This window comes from Osmia lignaria, chromosome 1 (genome assembly GCF_051020975.1).
Source record: "Osmia lignaria lignaria isolate PbOS001 chromosome 1, iyOsmLign1, whole genome shotgun sequence".
Taxonomy (NCBI): Eukaryota; Metazoa; Arthropoda; class Insecta; order Hymenoptera; family Megachilidae; genus Osmia; species Osmia lignaria.
Window position 1 is genome coordinate 12883760 of NC_135032.1, and position 25933 is coordinate 12909692.

Sequence of the window (25933 nt, forward strand, 5' to 3'; positions counted from 1 at the left end):
ATGTTTGAATAATAAACTCACAAGATGACCTGCATTAAAGTCAGGGTCAAGTGATGAGAAGGAGAAACAATCGTATTGAGTGTTAAGCTTTTTCGTTTATTGAAAATATCTCTGTAAAACGTGTGTATATTGTGGCCGGGCGAGGTAAGCCGACAAAACCGAATCTTTCGACAACGAAACGAAATCGGGTAGCAAACGAAGGAATACGGTGAAGACATTGAAAACAATATAGAGTCGAATCGTTATTTAGTTATCTACGTAAGTAAAGGACGAATCAACGATGCATTCGCTTACTTTTCTTTTTTTCTTTTTTTTATCCTTTTAATCTTAGTATATTAATTATATTATGTATAACAAAGCGGTAACAACTTGTTAATTGTAACTATTACGGTAATAATCGTTTACTTTATATAATTACAATAATGTAATGTAAGGATGATCGTTAACTAATCGATAACAAACGAATCGTTTCCTCCTCCATCCTTTCTTCGTCTTAATCATCATTATCATCATCATCATCATTATCATCATCACCACCATCATCATCATCATCATCATCATCGTCATTATCATTATCATCATAATCATAATCATAATCATAATCATTATCATCATCATCATCATCAATATCCTCGTCACTTCCTCACTTCCTTTTTTCCTATTCTTTTATATATTTATACATATATATACCTTTTTTTGCTTTTTTTCGTTTGAATCCGATATCGGTCTTCGGCTAAATTGATTTCTTATTATTTTCTTTTTTTCTTCGTTCATCCCCTCTTTCGTATTAATTATTTAACAACAGTTTTTTTATCCCCTTTATTATTTGCTCTTTAATTTAATAATCGTAGTAAACATAGTAATTATTTATAATATTGTGCAAATAATCCATATTTTTTTATTATTTTTTCTTTTATTCTGTTTAATAATAATGAATGTTATTCAACGGAGGAGCTCTTCTAAGTTCTCTCTTTCTCTCCCTCACGTTCTCTCTTTTTCTCTCCTCTCTTTTTCTCAAACTCTCACATGCTCTTTCCGCTCTCTTGTACATTTTTTCTTTACCTCTCACACTCACACGCACACACACACGCTCCTTTTTTTTTTGCTCGCACGCATTCTGTCTCGATGTCTCTCTTTTTACGTTTCGCGCGCATCCGCGATTTTGCATCCGAACATGCGCGCACAAGCGCGACCACTCACAGGAGCACGAATTTGAATGGACGATCCTTCGCGCGTTAATGTGTTTTTTTTTTGTTTCGACAACTAGCTCGTTAAAATTGGATTTTATTTTATTTAATTTATTTATTTTTTGTTCTCTTAGCACATTTCATCTATCTAGCTTGTTAACCCATGGCAGTTGCTTGTTCATTATACTGGCCGACAGGCTCCGTAGCTTGACACTTGTTACAATATTTTTTATTTTTCGGTTGCTTCGTTTATTAGCCCAGCTCTAGGATTTTTCTTGTTTTTTTTTTTTAGGTTTTCTGTACTCATCGTTTTAAATTATTATCCGACAACATTAGGTTTTTTAATGAGTTTCGAGAGTTTCGAGACACTACAAAGCCCTTTTTGTGTATTTTTTCTTTTTTTTTTTTTTTTGTATCGTTTTCGCTATCCGTTTAAGAAAATTTCGTGCATTTTACGATTAGTTAACTTAGTTTCATTTCTCTTTATACAATGCGTAACGGCAGTATCGTCCACGGAGAAAGTACGTTTAAACCTCGTCTTATCTCGCTTTAACGAAGGAAAGCCCTAAATGTATGTATGTTATGTATGTTATGTATGTTATGTATGTATGTATGTATGTGTATATATATATAATTTGTTTCTTTAATATCTTACAGCCGTCGTCGCGTAAAAGCTGGTATTTAGTGTACGTTTTTCTTTTTTTTCTCTGGTAAAACGAACGAAAAAATCAATGAAGCACACCACGCATACTCTTCCACCCCCCTTCCCCCGTGTTTCATTTCGTTATCATTATCATAATCATTATCATTATCATTATCATTATCATTATCGTAGCAATTTGGCCATCGAACGAACGCTTTTTGGTTTTCCTCCGTTCCCGAGCGTTACACTCAAACGAATTTCCAGGCAACTGTTCGAGACGCGTGTATTCCCGACTTTCTTACGTTTAATATTTTTCATACCGACTAAAAAATCGAACGAACCGAATGTCAAACGATTGGTAATCACGATTGAAAACCGGGGAAGTTTCAATTCAATCGAACATTCGGTCTCGTAAGATCAATTAGTCACCAAGTTTGATAAACCAGTAAATAAGAAAGAGAAAAGAAGAAGAAGAAGAAGAAGAAGAAGAAGATCATTTTAGCGCGCCTCTCGGGGAAGAACGAATTTTCTGACAAGGATTCTGAAGATTTGTTATCGTTAAAAAGGCCAATTTCTTTACGGAACACTTTTTGTCACGCCCTGTTTAATACAACTTCCCGTGTATGTACGTTTGTCGCGTGTCTCGAGTTTTATTGCTTCCAGAAAGTTCGCGGTTGCCCATTCGACAAAGTAGTATCGAAAATATATATGTATATTATATGCGTACAAACGATTTGATTATTATCGAATTATTTGCACATATTATAGCACGGGAGGGGATCGAAACATAAAAAGGGGGCGAGAGGGGGTATCGGAGTAATTAGAGAGTGAGCCGGACGGACCATCAGATACGTCGTACTTCGATAGAAGAAGGATCGACGAGATAAATTGATATCGTCGATCGATCTCGTGTCTCGGTTCGTTTCGTCTTTATCGTCTTCATCGTCTTTGTCTTTGTCGTCGTCCGTCGTGCTCCGTGTACTTATTCTCTTATTATTTTTCTGATTGCACGTTTCAACCCCTACGGTAACAACGTGTTCGTAACGTGCGTTTAGAAAAAATCTGAATTTCGCGCGCGCGCGAAAAGCAAACGACAACAAGTTGCTTTATTCTTTTTTTCTTTTTTCTTTTCTTTCTTTTTTTTTTTTTTTAATTTTAGGCGTAATCGTTTCTCTGCTTTCGTCGCAGACCGATCAACGAACAGATAATGACGCGATGAACCGATTGTAATCGATGATCGTGCAGAATATTTCGAATCCCTAAATCGTTTCGAGATTCCGAGCGTAAGAAAGCCGAGTGTTGGAAGAAACGAGGAACGAACGAGTCGCGTATTTTATACGTTCAAGCGTACTCACGAAATGGCCCGCGACGAGAATCGTGAAATGCAATTATAATATATTTGTGTACGTAGAAAAGGTACGAGGACATTAATATCGGACAGGCTTCTCTAAAATACTTTGACAAAGCGGACTCGACACCGATAGTGTGTGAATTATTTGTACGAGTTAATTTACAATGATCCTCACCCTCTTGAGCCTTCGTAGCTTAAAATAATGAACATATTTTTTTTCTCTCTCTTTATTTCTTTTCTTCCCGTTTCCCCGATACTTTTCGCGTTGTTTGTCATCCCTCTTGTACCTCTCTTTCTTTTAGCCTCCCTGTTAATAACAAATTTACCCCGTGTATTTTCGGTTCTCGTAATGTCCGTAACCGTTGTCTTCGTCATCGTCATCGTCATCGTCCTGGTCGTCGATTTCTGGCGAGCTGCGAGCTTCTTTCCACCGTTACGTCCGTTTTCGACCAGCGAGAACGATCCTACTACAATTTTCCTTACTTATTAACCGCGACAACCCCCGCTGCTTTTTTTCTTTTTTCTTCTTTTTTTGTTTGCTCTTACCTGTCGGATCGCGGATGTAAACGTAGAAAAATAACGATCGCACAATCCGCGTTAACATACATACACGCGCGCGCACAAACACACATATATTTTTACTTTTTTTTTTTAAATATTCCGCGTCTCGCCATCGACACGCGCCAGCTCGAGATGATAACGTTCATTCGTCTGTGAGTATCCTATACGTATAATATAACGTTCACCTGTGTACTTTGTACGGCAAATGAAACCGTGCCATCGCCGTTCCAAATGAATTTCTCCAACATATTACCGTGTGTATACACGCGTTCTTACATTTACTTGGCGCGAATTATTATATTTTATGTACGGCGAGAGCAATACGATTGACTCGTGACAGAATCGCGTGCCGTTATCGCGATCAGAAGAGAGAATTTCGTTTGATACGCGATCAAAGCGTGTTTCAACTGACGTTTACCGGGCACGCGATCCTCCGCGATCATTTTAAGCACGTAAACCCGTTCGAAATCGACTAAAACGATTCCATTTCTTTTTCTTATTTTTTTTTTTTTTTCTTTCTTTTTATTTTCTACGAAACGTTTCTCGATTTATTTCGTAACTGTTTATAATTGTACGTAATTCAGACTAAAAGCGTGGTGGTTTCGTTATTGTCCTTGGACAATCATGCAGCTTCCCGCGCCATTTGGCTTCTCGTACATAGAATCTTTGATACACGAAACATTTGATAATTTAACAGAATATGTGTGATAAATATTTGAAACAACAAACGTCGAACTAATAATCTCTGAAAATGTTAACAATTCATATCCGTTAATTTAACGTTTCGTTTTTTGGCCTCCGCAATTAAGGAAATCGATCAGAGCGACACAACTTTCTCTAAATTATACGTTCTTCAATTTTGCAAATCAGTTTTATTTTAATAATCTTTTGCGAATTCGCATTCTTCTTTGTATAAAATTTCATTAATCAAATAGATAGACAGTTGTGTCAGTCTCTTTGTTAGCAATTAAATTAGTGTTATAATTCTTCTTCTTTTCTTTTTTTTTCTTTTTTTTTTTTTTTTAATTTCACACTATATGCATAGGTTTGCTGCGAGACGGGTTTACGGGCGCACGGTTATCGATTACAATTTTATTCGAATAACGTTACACTATTATGTATATTCATTTATTCCAAAGCGCATTACTACGTCGTGTAAGATTGTGTGTCTGTGTAAAGTTTTTCTTTGCAAATGTGTAAATTACCTAGCTGATGATGATTGCGAGATTTCGTATTCGCCGCCCTACCTCTCCGTTCCTTTTGGCAGGAATTATCATTCTTCTGTCTTCAACTAAACGTTCATAAGCAGTTATTACTTGAATCGAACTAAAGAAATTTCCTTTAACCAGAAGAATGTTTAAAAAGAAAGAAATTCACGAAAATAAGGATAGATCGTGTATCCTATTCTAACACTTTTTTTGTCTACCATACCTTTAATTGTATACTTTAATCGTTAAGAAATTGTTTGTTAAAATAATTGTAAAATCACATTATTGGTCGAATATGGACCCAACGATCGAAGAGCATTCATGACGTATATGTAATATTTAGGCTCGAAGTAGAGAACAGGAACAGAGAAACAGGGGGCTGGATAAAAGAAAGCGACGCGATCAGACGTTCGCGCAGCGTATTGCGTAAAATTTGTCAAGCCGAGCGAATGTAATAAGTAACGCATACATTTCACATGTAACATTCTTGTTCACCATCGTTGTGATTCATAATCATCTCGTGTAACTATTCTGTGATCATCCTCACTATATTATCAACATCTTGATCAATGTCTTCTTCGTTTTCTCCGTTCTTCCGTCGTTTTCATCAATTTGAAAGTTCAACTCTCTCGTACACCACAGTCCGATTCATGTAACAACAAATTATCACCCACGAACCTCTCTATTTATATTTTTCATTCAGCGAGTTGGCGGTTCGCTGTAAAACTATGTAAAAAATCCAATGTGGCTGATATAGAATTCGACGAATCGGCCAATATATCGTAGATAGAGTCGATGAAACGATCGGGGTGATATTATGAACGCGGTAAATATACTCTATATCTCACCGTAGAACGTACTTGGCTCTTCGTTTCATTGTGTCTCTCTAAACAACGCAGCCCTCGTCGTGATCGTCGTGATCGTCGTGATCGTCGTGATCGTCGTGATCGTTGTGGTAGAATTGCAAACGGTAAGGAGTGCTGACGAAGTCCATCGAAGGCAGGATTCTGAGCGGATGCGACCCTCAACCTTCGAGCCGTGATTGTTGGAGGGGAAGTCGACTCGAGGATTGCGGTGTCGCGAGATATCCGGTCAAGGTACACAGGCTAAATTTTGTATACAACGACCGATCGTTCTTTTTCAGCTTTCAGTTCTCGTCCTTCGATTCCTCTTCGCGTGTTCATCCTTATCATTTTTCTCACCCTCGCTGTGCCATTCATCGTTTCCTCTTCTCGTAATATGCCTGTGTTTTACGCGTCTACGTTTCCGTCCTCGCGAACCAGTTCAATCTTTAGGATGATGAATGTGGATCGACGCACGGTACACACACGGTGCAACTCGTTAGTTCCTCCGTTGTGTTTTACTACTATGCTGCAGGTGGATTCGTTTCATCTGGTTTCGTTTCGTTTCGTTTCGTTTCGTTTCGTTTCGTCTCGTCTCGTCGTCCTCGCTCGCACGCTCGTGTTCAGCTAGCGACGTGTCTCCCAACGGTCGTAGCGTTTTGAGTAGTTTTAAAGGCAACTCGTTGGAGGAATGTGTTTTTTTTTTTTTTTTTTTTTATACAACTATAAGGCTGTCGATGGAGAGCGCGCGCAAGGTCCGTGAGAGCAGTATCAAACGGCTGACGCTACGAGATCGACTCGTCCACGTGTCGTCGTGGTGACGATGGTCGTTGTCGTCGGCGATCGTCGCGATATCCTATGCTTGGCTGGCCAAGCGCCAAGGGGTTACGACGTTGGCGGTGCTTGAGACGTCCACGTCGCCGATCAGACGTCCGCGGTTCTCGAGGTAACGCTCGGCGATCGGCTGTGTATCACGACTCTGTGGCCGTTTTTCGTAACGAAACCGTCGCTCTCGACCAGTACCGCGGTCTGTCTCACCCGCGGATCCGTATCCGCGTCGTCGCTTTCTTCGCTCGGCCCGCCCAAACGTTGTTGCTTGTGCTTTCTCCAGGCGTTCTGTATCAAACGGGCGCAATACTCTTCCCGTTGACGCCACAACGTCGAGGATACCGGCTCGTAACCAGTCTCGCCTGGTCGCGTTTGTACATCGAGCTCGGCCGCTTCCTCGATCGGGTTACCCTTACGCGCGAAGAAGTCTTTCGTCAGGGCATCCAGAATGTCCACGCAGAACATCATGTCTCCCTTGCATATGGGAATGTCCATCGATACGATCTTATACTTGTTCGGCTTGTGTATCTGCAACGGTGGCTCGAGCACATCCAAAAAGTCGGACAACTGATCGTATCTGATGTACTGTGTCCCGTCTGGATCGAACTGTTGCCATATCTCGTAGTACATGTCGTAGTCGTCGTCCGTTAATCCCTCTTGGACATCCTCGGTTGCCTGAGAGTAGTTCTCGAGGATCACGGCGATGTACATGTTTATGACGATCAGAAAACTAATCACCAAGTACGAGAGTAAATAGGCAATGCCGATCGTCGATGAGCCACAGTTACCCGGGTATCCTATCTCGTTGTTTGGCTCTTGGCAGTCCTCCTCGTTTATTATACCGTCCAGGACACCGTCCCAACCGGCAGACGTTGACATCTAAACGAATATCAATTTTTTTTTTTTTTTTTTTAATTTACTTATATGCAGATCTTATTAAATGCTACACGTTTTTCTTATTCATTTATTACCTGAAATAGCAGTATCATCGACTGGCCAAACGTTTTAAAGTTATATACATCGTCCAGTCCGCTCTTGTCTTTGACGTGCATAAAGAACGACATTCCAAAGATTGCGAAGATAAACATCACCAAAAACAGTAATAGGCAAATATTGAAGAGAGCTGGTAACGACATCGCCAAGGCGAAGAGAAGTGTCCGAATACCCTTGGCACCTTTCACCAGTCGAAGAACACGACCGACTTTTGCTACCCTTACTACACGAAGCAATGTCGGTGATACGAAATACTTTTCGATAATATCGCTCAGGACCAGACCTAAAGAGAGCATATTTACATTTTAAATCGTCAGATATAATTAATGATACTTACAACTAAATGATACTGAAAAAGAAAAAGAAAAAGAAAGAGAAAAAAATTCAAGCTGACTGGTGCCTCTTATGTTAACGGATGTTCTTCTAAATTTCATGCAGTTAGATTGTTTAAGGAAGAAGGATTCTTTTGCAGAGAAATATTGTTTGTCTGTGTTTCTAGAACCTAATTTAAGCAATGTTTCGTGATATCTTGTAATTCTTTTTCACTTCTCTAATAAGGTTGAAAAGTTGTGATGCAAAAAGTACATGCGTCGTAAGTCTAAAGACTAAGAGCCAGTGTTCTGTTTTTTCATTGTTATATCATTATTTCATGCATTTAGATTGTTTGAATGTTTCTCGTTGCATCACGCGGTGCAGTATCGATAGCATGTTGTGTTAGGCATTCGAAAGATTAAAAATAAATGAAACTATCGTTTCTCTCTAATGAAGGAACTAATTTTGAACGAACTAATAGTTCTGGTAATACAGACCCGCTCTTACCCGATTGTTTGTCTAACAAACCGTCTTTACATCGATTAACATGTGCGAATCTAGACTTATACAACATTGTATTAATATAAAATTAATCGAATGCTTTTATCAATCGTTCAGCCAACGTTACAACAATAGTCAAGAAAATGTGTTGTATCAACACAGATACAATGTTGTATCTGGCAGACACATTCAACAATGGACACATATTTAAATACCATTTAGGTAGCAAGGGTAAAGGATCAGGGACATAAAATTACAATACGACATCAATGTAAGGCTACATAATGTAATGACACTGATCAGTCGTTGCGGCACATGTGAAACATCGAACCTGTTCACCTTTGTTTCATTTTTGTTTCAATGTAAGAAAGAAGTTGAACGTGCAAAGGAAGATTGTAAGATGTGTCTTGCATGACATGCTTTGTTTCAATTCTAGTAGGTACCTAACTAATTGGTAAAGATGATCGTGTGCTGAGAAGGCTAACAGGATCATTTCATAAATTCAAACTTATCGTCAGTTTCACGTGTGCCATACGACTGAACTAATCATTACATTACATTACCTAATATTGACAATATAACAACAACAAAATCAAAGAGGTTCCATGGCTCCTTGAAATAGTGGTAACGTAGAGCGAAGATCTTCATCAGACACTCGCTGGTGAATATCACAATGAATATCATGTTCAGATAGTCTAGAACATCGCTGAATGTCTGGGTTTGTTGATAATGGTCCAACGTCATCGTAAGCATGTTCAGCCCGATGAACAACATGATTATCATATCGAACTTTTTGTCCGTCACTATTTCGAACACTATAGCCTGTGGCCTCCACTGAAAATTCATATTTTTCATTATTTAACTTTTCTCTTATTTCCCTTTCCACCCGCCCCAGATATTACCAGATAACAACTTTCTCCTTAAAATATCAAATAGATCTTACTCTTGGACGTGGAATAGCCTTGAGTGGTTTCTTGCTACCCATTTTTTTCATAGCGTTATAATATTTCTTCTGATCCTCTGTCATGAACATTTCAAGGGAACCTCCGGCTTTCTTCTTTTGCTCGTTAAAGTTGTCGATGATCACACCAATGAATAGATTAAGGGTAAAAAACGATCCGAATATAATGAAGAATACAAAATAGAAATACATGTAGATGTTTGTTTCACGAATTGGTTGTTTGTTGAGCTAAAAAGAAAGGTGTTTCCTTTAAATTTCCTCCCTTTCGACTGGCGTGTACCAGTCTCTCTAGAACTCACCTCTCTAGAATCAATGGCATCGTTCATGATTTGAATCCATCCTTTGAACGTGGCCACTTGGAACAAGCACAAATACGCTTTTCCTACGTGATCGAAATTCATTGGAGAATTCTCCCAAGTATAATTCTCAGCCACACAGGCATTTCTATCGGGGATTATTTCATAGCTGAGTGTTGTTTTATTTGCATCCACGCACTGCAACAACCATTCGTCTTGATTAGCTTCTATAAAAAATCAGTTTGTTAATTAAATAAGCCATACCTTGTAGTATTTGCCGGCAAATAGCTGTACTCCCATAATAGCGAAGATCAACCAGAAGATAAGACACACCAGTAACACGTTGAAAATGGATGGAATGGCTTGTACCAAAGCGTTGACGACAACCTGTTACACAAATTACAATTGTTTAAGTACCCGAAGAAAATCCGATCATTTTTTTTTTTTTTTTTTTTTTTTTTCTTTGAATTCTGTTTTTCTTTGTGCTTGGATACGCGTTTCTATGCATCTCTACGCTTCTCTATGTATCTACGCCATGTGTTACTTGTATATGTGCAATATAATTCCTATATTTATCTCTATGCAACAGAATCGAAATAGAAAAAATAATAATATTGCACGAAGAAAATTTGGAATGTTGTAACACATTAAATACCATCGTTGATTAAAAAATTTCGTTCAGCGAAATAAAACATTTTTATTTCGTTGTCAAGATGAAATGATATAAAATAAGAAATTTATCCAAATATCTTCTCACATTACCTATATCTCTTTTTCTTGGAACAGTAAACCGAGGTAAACCTTACATACTTACTCGTCAAATATCTACCATGTATTATATGTATACCAATTGATTTTGAAAAGGTAAAGAATAAAATTAAAAACACGGACAGAGTCAACGTGTTCTCCACGAGTTTGAACGATTAAAAAAGAAAAGAAGTGAAATTAAGAAGAGAACAGAGTGTCAATTTGCCTGATCATTGATCATTGATCATTGATCAATCTGACATTGTGCGTACTTAACGTTGCTTCGAGACGACGATTCGTGCTGCAAATTGATATAATTGATGCGACAAAAATAAAGAAAAATACAGCGACAAGGTGGTGTAAGCGATCAAACGATGAAACGTGCAAAAAATCTCATTGTCAGCAATTCGAAGCGATGCCAGTTACATGCGTAAAAAACAGCTCGATTATACATAGACCAAATAATAAGCAGATATCTACTGGCTAAGATAGTATAAGATAGGGTAAGATAGTTTTCAGGGTGTGGGCATGACAGTAATTCTACGCCCAGTATCTCAGCGACCTTGTATTACAGTTATGTAGAAATCGTTTAAAGTCTGTAATGAGACACAAACTGTTAATTAATCGTTCGATGAATTGTAACTGATTGTATAAGTCACTAGTATGTGTATCAGTATAACGTGTATCGATCAGTGGTGAAAAAGAATAAATAAGGGTTCAGAATTTTAAGGGTAGACTTTTATGTTCCTTTATGTCTACTAACAATAACAGTATCTTTCCTTGAAACCCTTCGTTTCTTTTTTACCACCCTCTATGTATGTATACTGGTTGCATTTAAAAGATGAGGCACGTTGTTCGAAAAATAAGAATCGAGGTAGTATCTAACAATAACTATAAATGCCATCCCAAAGTTTGGTATTTTTCATCAAACTTTAACTAACAACAAGTGAGAAAAAAAATTTTTGCAAATCTTTCAATAAAAGATCCCTCCTTTGCAGGCGTTCAAATCACCAAATATGTGATCTCAATGATTTCCAAAGTTCGGGACAGCAGAGTATGCGTGTCTTCTAAGGTGCACATTTCGCGAAAGATTGTTGATAAAGAACGAGTCGTCTACGTGCCGTTCAAACATTCGCAATTTTAAGCTGAAGTGCATTCGCGATTGCCCTACGAATGTTGACGTGCAAAAGGAGTCGAGTCTCTGACACGACGCGACGAGGCCAAACATTTATCTTCAATTTATTTTTATTTTTCTATAAAACTCTAATCGGTCTCTTTCATTTCATGTTGCATCCGGACCGGACGGCGCTGCGAGGCACCGAGATAATCTAATTAATTGAAGACATGAACGAATCGACGATCGTGATTTGTGAATTTTGGCAAACTTGGACGATCGATTCGTTCAGAAACTCGTACCATTTGTTAGTTTAACAATGAATGATAATAATTAGTCGAATTCGACGGGAAATGGAAGATAGTACATAATTGGCAAGGTCAGCTGAGACGGTGGGCTACATACCCGCATTCCCTGCATTCTAGACATCGCCCTGAGTGGCCTTAGGGCCCTTAGGGTCCTCATTGTTTTGAAGGCTTGGATCCCGCCAGCGCCACAGAGCGACGCTACGAAGTTAATGAGTGACACCTGCGAGCGAGAAACGAGAGCGAATCACAGCAACAGGTTGACAAACTACTCTCCCGAAAACGATTCATATTATCGTTTCCAAACTTTCAAACTTTCAAACTTTCAAACTTAGGAGAAAGAATAGAGATAGAAGAGATACAGAGATAGAGAAAAAGACAGGTATGGAAACAGGTGGGTACAAATCAATCCTTTGGCACAATATCATTTGGGATTATCCAAGTCCTGTCGGTTCAAGGTGGTTGTCCCATCTGTGAAGAGCCTTAGATTTATACATTTATAGTAATAGTGTATAATACACATCGTAATTACGGTACAACAAATAATAATCAGAGCAGGGGACGAAGACATAGATAGAAATCAGGTATGGCACATGTAGCGGTTCACAGTGAACAGAAATTTACATCACGCGATGCTCTGTTTGCGTATAATTATGTCTTTTTTAATCACGTTATTACATATTTATTTTAACTAAACATCCTTTATACCGTATAATAAATGGGGATTCTTCAAAGTCGTTTATAGAAATTTTTCCGATATAATTATACGCATACATGCACGTTCACTTGACAATGCATAGAACAATATGGCTGGACAAGAATCATTATCAGTTACGAGCATGATTTTCAGCTCCATCCTGAAACAGATGAAAAAGGTTCGTCATACTTGCAATAGCAACGCACCATGTATAATTTCTTAATTGGTTATCAATTGGTGAACCATAGGTGTAATATCTATGCAATGATCTTGATTAAACCTTCTTCAGATGAATTCAAGTACCATTTGCTTTGTAACGTTTCAAAATTCTATAATTCATAGAATATCCCATAATTCAAAGAAGGATTAATATTAATTAAAATACCCGGTATCACAGTGCGTTGCGTGTAAGAATCAAGATCCTGATGAACACGTTCCAATTTTATACACGTACGCCATCAGTACGTATTACACACGCTTACATATACACACAAGGAAGATTGTACATTACACACAAAGCATATAATATGTATATATATATAATATATATATATATGTATATAGTTCAGATGTATAGATACATCGTACTTTGCACAACGATCACTGTGCCAAAAAAGATTCTTAGGAAAGGCGTACATAGGCGGTAGCTAGTACGACAAAAAACTCCAATATCAGTGCAGACACCAATGTAGAGACGCCAATGTACCTCTGCACATCGGAAAGCACATCACACAGTACAGTTTACAATCACTGTAGCGATCATGTTCCTCCTCATATTCATTTTCAATTTTCCCTCGGTTTTCATTTATTGTTCCCTTTTTATTTTTCTCCTATCCACTCGTCGCAAAAAACCGATACTTTTCGGCAAATCTGACGTATCGAGTTAATTAGCATATTTTTAAATGATAGAATTTTAGAACATTGGATCCATCGATGGAATCAATTTGTAAGATTAATTACAGCCGTCAGATTTGTACGATCGGATGTCGCCGTATCACCGGATATTAGGCTGTTTCTTTAGTTTTTTTTTTTTTTTTTTTTTTTCGTTCTTCTTTCGTGGACCTATGGACTTACTCTCATGCCCTCCCATCGTGAAACGGCTCGTAAAGGCCTCAAGGCCCTCAGTGTTCTCATGGAACGGAAGGCCGGGATGTCGGCTGCACCGGCCCAGATTGCACCCAAGTTGATCAGTGAGAGCTATTATCATCAAATATCGATCAGATGGAACGTGAATTATCGATGGTCATCGTGATTAATACGTATTGACGATTGATTAACAGAGATATCCACTGGAGGTTTCCACGTTGAGCTCCAACATTGCAAACAGACTTTTAGGCAGGTAGGAGAAGGAGACCGAGGTAGTATACTTTAGTGAGAAAGATGGAGCAAGTCTTTTTCGAACAAGTTTACAAAATCAGCGTTAAAATTTCAATTGTTTCAATTGTCTATTATCATACTACCGATAAATACTGCTTTCGATTTGAACAATTGTAAACTTGTTAATGTTCGGCTGCAGTGTAAACTACATTATTAGAAACACATCCTGAATGTTCATCTAGTAGGTATTCTAAGGCTTTGCATGTGTGTAATCAATCATTCTTTCATGGACATAGATATTTCTAACATTTAAACATGTACCCTCCTTTTCTATTTCGAGGAAAAAGATTACACACATTTCAATGAAGCGTAACTTACCATGACGATGATGAAATCGAGCCAACACCAAGCGTTCGTGAAGTATTTTTTGAAGCCAAGAGCCAACCATTTGATTAACATTTCGATGAAGAAAATCACAGTAAATATTCGGTCCATGTAATACAAGATATCTTGCAGAATGGGTCGTTGTTGAAGATGCACATCTTCCAAGGCCTGCAATCACGTTCGCAGCTACTCAAATTTCATTTCTATTTATTATAAAAATATAAGAGATAAATGTTTAGTCTACTTACGAGAGCCATACTACTCAAAAGAATCATCAAAATGACGGCAGTCTCAAAATACTTGTTCTCGATTAGTTGGAAGGTCTTCAGTCTCAAGTTCGCCCAACCCTGCCAAAATGGAGCATCGTCGTCACCAGCCAAGAATGGGAACCTTTTGTAACAATTTTCTGGACAACAGTCAGCTGGATAATCAGGCTCGATCGGATCCTCGTCTGCCTGAATAATTGCGTCCCCTAAATCGCCTTCTCCTTCACCTTCTTCTTCCCCTTCGTCTCCAAGATCTTAGAACACACAGATTCATTCGTACATGTATATTAAACTTCTTTTCCAATTATTTCTAATAGAGTACCTTCTTCTTGTTCCAGGTCTTCTTTACTCGCATCCTTCTTTTCTTCGCCGTCCAGTGGATCTTTACTACCCTTATGACTTTCATCCTTGAACGCTCTATTTTTATGGCTGCCATACGATTTGTTACTGTGAAAGATACACGAAGGTAACGAATATCATTTATACCCTATAAACATGTCTATAAATAATTTTTAAGGAACTTGCCTGATAGTGTCCTCCTCGTTTTGATTAATATAATCGTTGTCCAATCTATAGTCACGATGGTTGATCGAATTTGCTATAACTTTGCTGTTGTTCAGGCACAATTTACCCTTCTTCAATTTATTCGTTAAATCTCCTTTGAGGAAAAAACAATCCATCTCATTTTAATATTTCAACTTAATTAACTAACGATAAGTTAGAAACTCGATCAAAGTGTTGATATCAATTCATTGGGGTGAAATTTTTATTCTCCTCGATACGCTTACCATGAATAGTAAATTCCATTCCATCCCCAATAGCAACTTCTAGTTGATTCAGCTCCTTGGCACTCTTTTTATCTCTATAGGCATCGAGCTCACCATCTGCAAGATCTAGGTTCCCATCCCGATCAATTCCATCTGCACAGTCATATAAAATCTCTAACCCGCCCTTATCAAAATATTTTTGTCAAAAAATATATCTGTATAAATTCAACTGAAAAGTTTCATCCTGACGATCTTGATGTTTCACTTGAACAAGTGAATTTCCGTTCTTCCCTTTTCACCTTTTCTTTCTTTAATCGTGAGTACTTATGTGTTTCATGCAACAGTTTGTCTAGTTCGAATTAGCCTAATCTATTCTAATCAACGATTGTAACAAGTGTGACTAATTGTTTGCGCGATACATGGTGGATTATGCTGTATTATATTTTCTTTTTATGTATTATATGTATTTCTCGAAAAGTTCGTGCTTTTGATCGAAACATACATATTCTAATTAAACGAGTCATTTATTCCATAGGTAAGGAAAATTTTGTTGCCAATTTCAGGAACACGAACTTTACGAATTATTTATCGTGTACATACATATCGTATAGCATCATTTGTAAAAATAAACATTGTGCACGTTTGAAAAACTATTTCAATCCAGATGTACCGGCGTGATAGTTTTACGTAACTACACTGAATATTATCCAATAGTATCGAAGCTATATTCGTTTTATCGACAGACAAAACGATTGCTTTCTCCAAAATAATAGGCAAAGCAACGTATAATCGCCAGGCTAATCAACGAAGCAAAAAATTAATCTAATCTTCCTTATCAATCAATCGATCTCTTTCTGATCTGTACGACTTTCGTTCATAGAATGGAAAAAAAAAAGAAAAGAGCGAACCGATATTAAAAATGGAATGAAAAGGTGCCAGTCAATATTTTTATTTAAATAAAAGAAGAAGAAAAAGAAGAGACAACTTATAGGTACAGCTTAAAGTTAAAAATCAATTTTCGCGCTGTATCGTTTTGTTTGAAAAAATGTTCTTCGAAAGCAATCAAGGATAATAATGGTACTGCAAAAATTTCGTTAATTGACTGGCTTATCGTATAAAGAGCGAACGTAAAAAATTTGTTGTTTTGGAAAAAAGTGAAAAGCAGAACCGAAAAACAGTGCCACGAACTACACAGCGCACACAGCAAGCGATCTGATTGGATATAAACCTTCTTTCCAACTGTTGGACGGTCCCTCACCTGGCGCCTGATCGGATATCTGATTGGTGAGTTTGGCTCGCATCATTTTAGCAAGATAAAGGAAATTTCGCTTGATCCACTTAACAAAACGTGTTATTCGATTGATCGCCTCGGTGATCTTGTTCGTATCGTTGTCCGCAGTCGGCGCCGAAAGATTCGACGAACCAAAGTTGCTGAGTAACAAGGCCAAGAAGAGATTCAGCACCTGTTCGACGAGTATGAAATTTTTTTAGAAATTGCTCGAGTAATTATCTCTACAACCTCTATAAAAGTTATCCTAATTTTTGTATATACTTACAACCAGATTGCCAATGACAACAGTAGCCAGAAAGAATGGTATACATGAAACATCTCCCACAAGCATACAATCCCACATAGACTCGATCCATTCTCCGCATAGTACACGAAAAACTATCATGAACGAATGCATGAAATCGGTAAAGTTCCATCTTGGTAGATCGCCATCGGGAAATCGATCGACGTGGTCCGTGTAGTTCTTGCCAAACAATTGCATACCCATCACGGCGAAAATAAATATGATGATACACAATACGAACGTCAGATTACCCAGTGCACCCACTGTTCTGCCCATGATGGATATCAGCAGATTCAACGTAGGCCAGGATTTTGCTAGTTTGAACACTCTTAGCTGAAGAGTAAAATCATCGTTAATCTAATAAGATAATAAGTTACGTATATCAGAAGAAACTATCCCTTACCAATCTGAACGATCGTAACACGGAGAGACCTTGAACACCCTCTAATCCTAATTCCAGAAGTGAAAGAGCGACAATGATAAAGTCGAAAATGTTCCATCCCTCTTGAAAGTAGTACTTTGGACTCATTGCTATCAATTTCAACGTTGCTTCGATACCAAATGTTGCCGTGAAGAACTAGAATTCACAATTATTCGTTCATGTTAACATTCTAAGAACATTCTTGTCATATTATATATGTATGGTATCTTCGCTTACATAGTTTCCTGTCTTGAGCACCCGTTCCATGTCCTTGTCCATATCGTGATGATCCAACGCCATGAAGAGCGTGTTAACGACGATACAGAGGGTGATGAACAATTCTACGAATGGATCGAACACCAAAAGAGACACGTATTTTTGAAATTCAAGCCACAACCAGCAGCAATCCCATACGCAGAAGGTATCGATGCAACGTAAAACAGCGGCCAACAGTTTATCCTTGAATGTCGGCCCTTCTTCATCGTCGTCTGTCGAAAAGTAATAGGTCGAAACTGTAACGCGTGTTAGTAATTTTGTCTGGCACCACTCTTTTTGGGGAAAGAGGTTTTTTAGTTTATCTTCAAGCTTGCTCTTTCTTACTTTTTGTTCTTTCTCAGACCACAGATTATATGTATATACGAACAGGCAGGCATGTGAACTATAGCAAACGAAAGAGAAGGACAGAAGAAATAAGAAATATTCGAGCTTATTTACAATGCAAAATTCGGTGATAAGCTCAACAGAAAAAAAAACAAAAAAAGTACTTGGATATCTTAACAAACGAGATGATAGAAGCAGTATAACAAAAGCTTGTTCTAGATAAAAGCTTCAAAGATAATTATTAACAGTCAGACTTGCAATTATTTCTCAAACTTGTATTTGCATGTCCATATTCTACCAGTTCAGAACTAATAGTACAAGAAAAGCGTCCTGCTAAATCAATTCTTCTATCTATGGTCTACAGCTAAGAATCAAGCACGTTCTTCGCTACACAACAAGGAAATAAAAACAGGAAAAAAAAAAGATCAAGAAACGATCCTTAAAGATCAATTATACCTAAACTGGCCGCGGTAGCAACCTAACAATAAAACCGAAAAGTGCGGCAATGTTCGCGTGCGTATTTTAATAAACCTCGTTCGTTTAAAAGCTCTAAATCGCGTCGTCTAAAACACTGATATAATCGAATAAACGACGATTAATTAGCTGTCTTTTGATTGTCTACATTTTGATTGTGCAACGCAGGCAAAAACGCGGCGGTGCCCTCGAAGCGTGTGCCTTTGATGATAAAATCAAAAAACTTCGCTGCAGTCTCCACGTGGACAAAAAGGGGAATAAAGCGGTGAACACCTTCACTGCGATGTACCCACATTTCTTTAGCTGATTTTCAAAAAGTTCGAAAAAGGAAGAGTCGACACAGTGAACGTGTTAATCCAGGCACGAAAGCGACCAGGATCGTGCAGCTGCAGCGAGGATATTAATCTGTGTCGTTATACAACAGGAAACAAACGCTGTTTCCCCAAAAAAAAACTAACTACTACAAACTGTTATTTTCGTTTGATTATCATTTAGAATCCATCCAAGAGTTCGAGGGCTTACGCACTGTAATTGTTCCCTGTATTTATTTATCACGTTATCTTTACCACGTTTTATGAATTTCATTTTTTCGAAAAGAGAAATTGAAAGAGAATAATAATAAAAAAGAAAATTTTGTTCAGGATGACAAGAAGGGTACCCATGCATCTGTTGTACATACAGGATGAGACAATTTAGATACGCCATCATGTATATATAATAATATTGAATAAAGTACGAATCAATTGATCGATTGTCTTTTCAACGAAATAAAATAATAAAAAATAATGTTTGTAAGAATATAGAGGATTCGTTCTACTATGTACAAGGCGCTCAGACAAAAATCTTCAGCATTGAATATATATATACATACATATATATATATATATATATATATATCAACGAAGGAAAGAAAGAAGAATGTTAACAACGGTGTACATCAAATGATTAAGGATGCTCATCACACAAGAGATACACATCTGTGATAAAGAGTGATAAACTGTAAAAAACGTAATGTGAACGAAGGGGATGATATTTCGACATTACCTCCTTGTTCCGGTGTTCTACTTTGACGTCCTGCTGCTTGCTCTATGATGTCGTTGAGTACCATCACGTCTACAATACAGGAAACGTTCAATTACTGTTCGATCGTTTAATCGAATAGTTGAATTGTATAATAATTACCTTTCATATCAACGACGGCATGCTGTTGAGAGGGCTCTATAAACGGATTGTCTTGTTGTTTCGCCTTGCCCATTGGATCCTCCAGGTCACCTTCCTGCAGAGAAAGTAACTCAATTATAATATTCACTATTTCATATGGTTCATTTACCCGCGTCAAATCCATACTCACGTAATGATATTTCTGATTAGAGTCCGTAAAGTGTCCGTTTACAGACGGAGGCCTGACGGATCTGATTCTCAGCTGGCTCTCCTTGGTCATGGGTTTGCCCGCGTTCGCTAATCCACCGATCAGGTCACCGTGTGACGTGTACGACATCCTAGATGTATGGGAGGTGTACGACGAGTGTCTGGATCCAAGATTAGCATAGTAAACCGGCACCACGATCGTGCCATTCTCCTCGGACATCGGCGTGACAGCATTCGAGTCGTCCGCGTAGGGCAGATGTTCCTGAGCATCCAGGAAAGTAGACAGTACCAATGGCTTCCTGTCACCACCCGGTGGTCCGACGAAACGACCACGACCATTCCTGATCGTGAACTGATGGCTACCACGGCTGCTACGGCGAAGATTGAACGGTGAGCCAGGCAGACTAAGGCTCGCCTGAAATTACAACAAAGCGGACCACCGCTTTTCTTTCTCACCGTTCTCGCTCTTCTCTGGAAAGCGTGAAGGACCAGGGAGAAAGGACCAGGGAGGAAGGGAACCAGGGGCAGGCTGGTCATTCTTTCATCTTTGATGGCCGTCTATGGGGCAAAATAAGTAGTTTGATGTCGCAACTATGACACACCTCGTCGCATCAAAAATCTTGTTTTTATTAATTATACCGCGATAGACTAAATGAAGTCGAGATATATGGGCTGATTGATAGCAGTTATGCAAATGGCTTTGAAATCATTATTTCCCAAAGAATATGGAAATATTCTTTCAACTATGAAAGATACTGAAATGGACGAATCCAGAATTCTTAAACGAAAAAAGGATACTTAAAGTCGTACACCGGTATCTTTGAATATTAAAGCAATTTCAATGAAACGTATAGATCCTCGAGTAATAAGCTCCAAGCATCCTTTTAAGTTCGAAATCCGTCCATCCTCACGGGAACTACAGGTTGTGATGATTCTTCCAGCTTCGCAACACGTTAGACATGATTCGGATCTTGGATCCTGTACAGGTATTTAGGTACGTACGGTCGATGGTGACTGACACGTCGTGACACACATACCTTCCGCAGGCTTTCCTGGTAGGCATAAGTAAACTGGCCATTAGCGGCGCGAGAGACCTTAAGAAAAAAACAAGAAAAGATATCTCCTACCAAACGGCTCGTAACGTTGTCTAAAATGTACACCAAGGAGGCACTCGATACGGATATGTTCATATAAATACTTGCAAAGCGTACATACACAAAAGTGAAAGAGAGAAATAGAGCAATAGAGAGAGATAGAGATAGAGATAGAGATAGAGACAGAGAAAGTAATGTTATACGCAAAGAAATAGTATCGAGGAAACTTTTGTGAACTTTATCATTTGAAAAATTATAATTCGAAAATTCGTATCTCCTTTAATCTACTACACACATGCGTTTCCATGCAAGACGATCTTCACAAAAGTCTCTTACGTCGACGCGGACACCGGGCCTGATTATATTGTTACACGATCTGATGGAAAATCAAACGGAAACGTTAATGTACGCTGTGAAATCATCATAATCCCATCATTCGATAAATCAAGACAGAATCTATGAAGAAATGAACGGAACGAAACGAAACGAAACGAAACGAAACGAAAGCAAGGAGTCAAAAGCATCCTAACGAAGTTACCAAAGTATTGTATTGTACGAATAATTCGATACAGTACGTACGACAAGCATGCTACAACAGAGCAGTAGATTCTATAGACGGGCTCGACTCGTCGAAATTGGCTAAACAACTGCTTTATATGTATATCAATCTATCCTCCTGATCAATATAGCTAAGAAAGAAAACAGAAAAAAGTCCTGAGCCTACTAATGGACTCGTGGAGTTAGGACCATTAGGACTAGTGCATTATTGCCTTTGAAGTATCACCATCAAGTAACTTTGTCACTTTGCACCCTATAAGTCGAGACCAACATACTCTACACAGTTCATCCTCCTTTCTCCTTTCTCAATTAACAAACCCTTCAAACAACTGTTATTCCTACTCTCGAGGCTCGTCGTTAATCATCTAACGCTGCCTTAACACGTGTCCTCGTGAACACTCTTAGATCTTTCTCCTTATTGTTAGATCAAATTAAGTATCAAAGTGTAAGTTAAGAGTGTTCAGTTAACCGACGCGACGAGTCGAGTCGGGATCGAACGAGCCTCGCGTGAATCGCTCTCGTAGAAGCGAGGTCATAGGTCAGGAATGGGGGCTGGCAAGTTCGATAAAACAGGAGCAAAGTTACATTACGTGAAAGGAGGATAAATCGATGAATTGAAACATCCCCAGCCAGACACTTACGGCGCTGACTTTCCGCACTTTAGTGGTGGTCGTATGGTTGTTGATCTGTTTCACCCTGTGCTCGCTGACCGATTCGATCGAACGCATGCTCATTCTCTCTTTATTGTTATCGTCGTTCCCCTTTTCTTGACCAACGAATAACTCGTAGCTGTGGCATGAAAAGTCCGATGAAGATTTTACGATTTGATCAGCGGCGACTGCTGCGGCCGCGGCAGCCGCCTCCCTCGCCGCTGCCTGTGCTCGTGCTGCTAACTTGTTCTCCTTTGCTAGCGCTGCTTCCTCAGCTTCCTGTTATCGTTACAATATTTCATGATATTGTAGAATCTTAAAACTTTATGGAATAAGTTTATGGAAAGAAATACATACACGTATGGCTTCCACTTCGGCGGCTTCCTCTTCCTCAGCTTTCTTTTGCAATTCGTCGTACGACATCGCGACAATGGCGAGAATCAAGTTGACCAGATAAAATGAACCAAGAAAAATGATGACAATGAAGAACAACATGTGCCACGGACCGGCCGATCTTAGTACCAGCTGATAGAGATTCTCCCAGTAATCTTGAGTCATCAGACGAAACGCAGAAAGTAAGGCCCAACCAAAGGTGTCGAAACTCGTGTAACCATAATTTGGATTATCACCGTATCCTTGTAAACACGTGTAGCCAGGAAGGCACTGCCTGTATATTCCATAAACAATTCATTTAGGATCTTTGATTAATTTCAATTTATTTATAGAGGGGGAAGCTTTTCAATTACCCTGCTCCAGATGAATTCCCACACAAGGGCATGTTTTTCGACTCGTCCACGTACCAATTAGCTAGATAAAATAATAAAACGATAAATTTGTCAGTTAGTATATGCCCCATTCTGGTTCTCCGTATCATTCATTTAGGCCCCCAAGTTTTCTTCGTAATAGAAATTGACCACCCAACGAGGTACATACTTTCATTACTAACGAATCGCTCCCAGTTTTCATCGGTGAGATTACCCCAGGAGCCGTCCTCGGGAAAGTTCTTTATACATTTTTGCGTTAGCACCCCCATGTAAATCTGGAGGCCCATCAACGCAAAGACGGAAAGAGAGAACATCGTCAGGATTATCACATCGCGCAGGTTCTTCACGGATTCTATCACAGCGCCGACAATGGTTTTCAGACCTAGACAACGAAAAAGAAGGAGAAAGAAATTGTCAGTAAACGGCTGTAACTCGTTCCATCTGGTTCTTCAACAATTCGCTTTCGTTTCAGCGTGTGGAAAGAAAGATGATGGATAATAAAGGAAGAATGGAGAAATAAAAAAGTAGGTATTTGAAGATAGGATGAAACATACATATGTGGCTGACCGCTGATGATCATTTTCATACATTTCTTTAGAAATGATCGATACGATGATCGAATGAAAGATGGAAGGCTGGCGTGAAAGAATGAAAATGGCGCAGAAGGAAAGAGAAAAAGAAAGAAAGAAACATTGAACACGGTGTGTTTTATTTCTCGAAATTTGTCGTTTGGTGATGAAACGAGAGAGAGAGAGAGAGAGAGAGAGAGAAATGTGTACAGCGAGTCGCGATCGAAAAAAGTGTTTCTATGACTCTCTAATTATTATTCTGCGACTACAACCAATTTTCTATTCTCTAAGCATACCTGGTACAATAGCGACAGTCTTCAAGGCTCGGAGGACTCGAAATGTCCTGAGAGCGGCAAGGTTGCCTAGATCTATGCCCATCGTCACATAACTGCAATACACCCGAACATCACACACATTACAGTGATACAAACAAAAAACAATTTGTAACGAAATTGAAAAAAGAAAAAACAAAAGAGAAAGAAAGAAACAGAGATTCTTAGGAGAATGTAAGAAAGAAAATTAATGGTTTACTCAAACGAATTACTCGCTACCGTTTTTTCTATGTCGCCTACCAATAAAAATCTGCTTTTATAAATATCAGAAAAGGTAGAGCTATTACTGCATGCACGATGTTGATTGAAGAGGCCACGGTATCACGAAAATTCAATATAAAATATTAGGGAACATTGCTTTTTATCCTATTACAAGTAAAAGTACCTATTGACACTACGACGATCTCCTGCTTATGAGAATAGCTTTTTAAAATAAAAACATGTAATTAGTGTAACAGTGGTACCAGCAGGCGTCATAGTGTTAATCTAAACAATAATTCATAATTTATTATAATTATTTTCGTGATACCAAACCGTAAAACGAATACTTGTTATATCGAATAAAATATTGATCATCTATCAACAATTACGTAATATATGTTATATATAATATGTATATATATATATATTAAAAAGCCATATGTATATATATATATACATTTTCTAAAACTACAACAGTAAATGATTCATCGAATCGACGTATATATACGCTATACTAATCAACATTACGATGATGATGATAATAATAATAATAATAATAATAATAATAATAAAGATACTTTTTGTTTCAGGTAACTAGACATAATAAAAAATCTCTATCCGTTATCTAAATAAACTAATTAATATACCTATGTATATAGACGTAGTAGTGTTACTATGTGTCTTTGTCTGTATACGTGTATAAGTGTACGTGATAAAAAATTATATATATATATATATATTGTATATATATTAATATCGTTTGCTACAACAAAGTTTCATAGCGTACTGAAGGTGTACTAGCGATGGCTACTTATTCATAACTTGAATACTAATTTAGCGTTCACGTGGGGTTTAAAACGCTTCTCTGCGCCAACTGGTTGTACGTGGATCGGACGTGATCATTGAAAATCGGTCCTGTCGACGCGGTACGGCTAAGATCATCGTCATCGTCATACGAATCTACCCGTGGAACTGAGAAAAACAAGAAAAAAAGAAAGAAAGAAACGAGCATCTATCAGGCTTGAAATTTTAATTTTGCTGCCTGTTTTCGATCGAACACGATTCTCACCCGATGGATAGAGATCAGACCTGGGCAAATTTTATTTTACTCTCCATCTTATTTTTATAGGATCTCTACTAAAGTTTTCTTTTGCAATGTTCTCAAATGATCGTTAAATAAAATAAGATATCATTTGAAGAGTGGCCAGGTCTGCTGCAGACATATCGTTCATTGATATTGAATAGGTAGATTCGTGTATGATTCTCCGTAGAAAAGCGTGAATTACGTTATTCGTTATTCTATTAACGAAAGAAGAAACTCACGCTTTCATCAGACCCAGCAGATCTTAACACCGTACGACATAAGGTAAATGACCCCATTAATAATTTTTTTTCAAATTTTTTTTTTTTCTTTGTAAATTACACAAAATTTCCAGTTTTGTTTCAGGCTAAGCACATCCTATATTTATATTTTTTTCATCTAGTTTTTTATCAAGTATGTATATAAGTAAAAAAAAAAAAAGACAGATCGTTGTACCCTTTTTTTTTTTTTTTTTTAATTACATATTCTCTTTCATCACACGCTGTACTCTACCGTATATGGTCGCTTTCTGTATCGCTTGGTATTCTTTATTTTTTGTTTCTTTTTAGTTAAAGAATAAGTTTTTAACTACTCACGCTAAAGCTATAACTACGAAGTCGAGCCAATTCCATGCATCTCTAAGATAGGTAAAAGGCTGCAGAATGAAACCCCTCGCCATCACCTTAACGGCGGACTCAAATGTGTAGATGCCCGTAAATATCACTCTGAAAATAACAAACACACCACTCAGCTTTATATGCCAATTTGTACGAGTATCTCTCGTACAAAAACCAAAAATAATATCTCTCTACCTCGTGGCCGCTTTTTTATTTGATTTAAAATTATTCGATCGTGTCTACGCTACCTCTAGAGAGACTAGGACAAAACTTACCAACGGTATACAATTTATCACAGTCTCTACTCATATATATACATATATATTAGAGCTATAACACGTAGAACATTG

General features: G+C 38.1%; 1 protein-coding gene across 30 annotated transcripts in view; it reads right to left on the reverse strand.

Moving 5' to 3' along the window:
• Positions 1–1566: 1566 nt before the first annotated feature.
• Positions 1567–25933, reverse strand: part of para (sodium voltage-gated channel paralytic) — a 39542-nt gene continuing 15175 nt past the window's right edge. For 2 of the 30 annotated variants that reach the window (XM_034328389.2, XM_034328387.2), the window contains 25 exons: positions 25563–25691; positions 23649–23740; positions 22953–23165; positions 22766–22826; positions 22377–22686; positions 22011–22298; positions 19701–20132; positions 19532–19625; positions 19394–19462; positions 17513–17763; positions 17258–17431; positions 16837–17187; positions 16539–16743; positions 15302–15433; positions 15039–15168; positions 14836–14960; positions 14496–14767; positions 14242–14415; positions 11950–12072; positions 9948–10070; positions 9687–9881; positions 9370–9615; positions 8990–9260; positions 7592–7896; positions 1567–7499 (listed from right to left, as the gene is read on the reverse strand). In XM_034328389.2, the coding sequence (XP_034184280.1) occupies positions 6717–7499; positions 7592–7896; positions 8990–9260; positions 9370–9615; positions 9687–9881; positions 9948–10070; positions 11950–12072; positions 14242–14415; positions 14496–14767; positions 14836–14960; positions 15039–15168; positions 15302–15433; positions 16539–16743; positions 16837–17187; positions 17258–17431; positions 17513–17763; positions 19394–19462; positions 19532–19625; positions 19701–20132; positions 22011–22298; positions 22377–22686; positions 22766–22826; positions 22953–23165; positions 23649–23740; positions 25563–25691 (5548 nt within the window). In that variant the 3' untranslated portion in view covers positions 1567–6716. Of the gene's footprint in view, positions 7500–7591; positions 7897–8989; positions 9261–9369; positions 9616–9686; positions 9882–9947; positions 10071–11949; positions 12073–13620; positions 13744–14241; positions 14416–14495; positions 14768–14835; positions 14961–15038; positions 15172–15301; positions 15434–16508; positions 16744–16836; positions 17188–17257; positions 17432–17512; positions 17788–19393; positions 19463–19531; positions 20133–20754; positions 20812–22010; positions 22299–22376; positions 22687–22765; positions 22827–22952; positions 23166–23648; positions 23741–25562; positions 25692–25933 lie in introns of all 30 variants that reach the window. The other 28 variants (XM_076692183.1, XM_034328394.2, XM_076692255.1 and 25 more) reach the window with 24 other exon arrangements.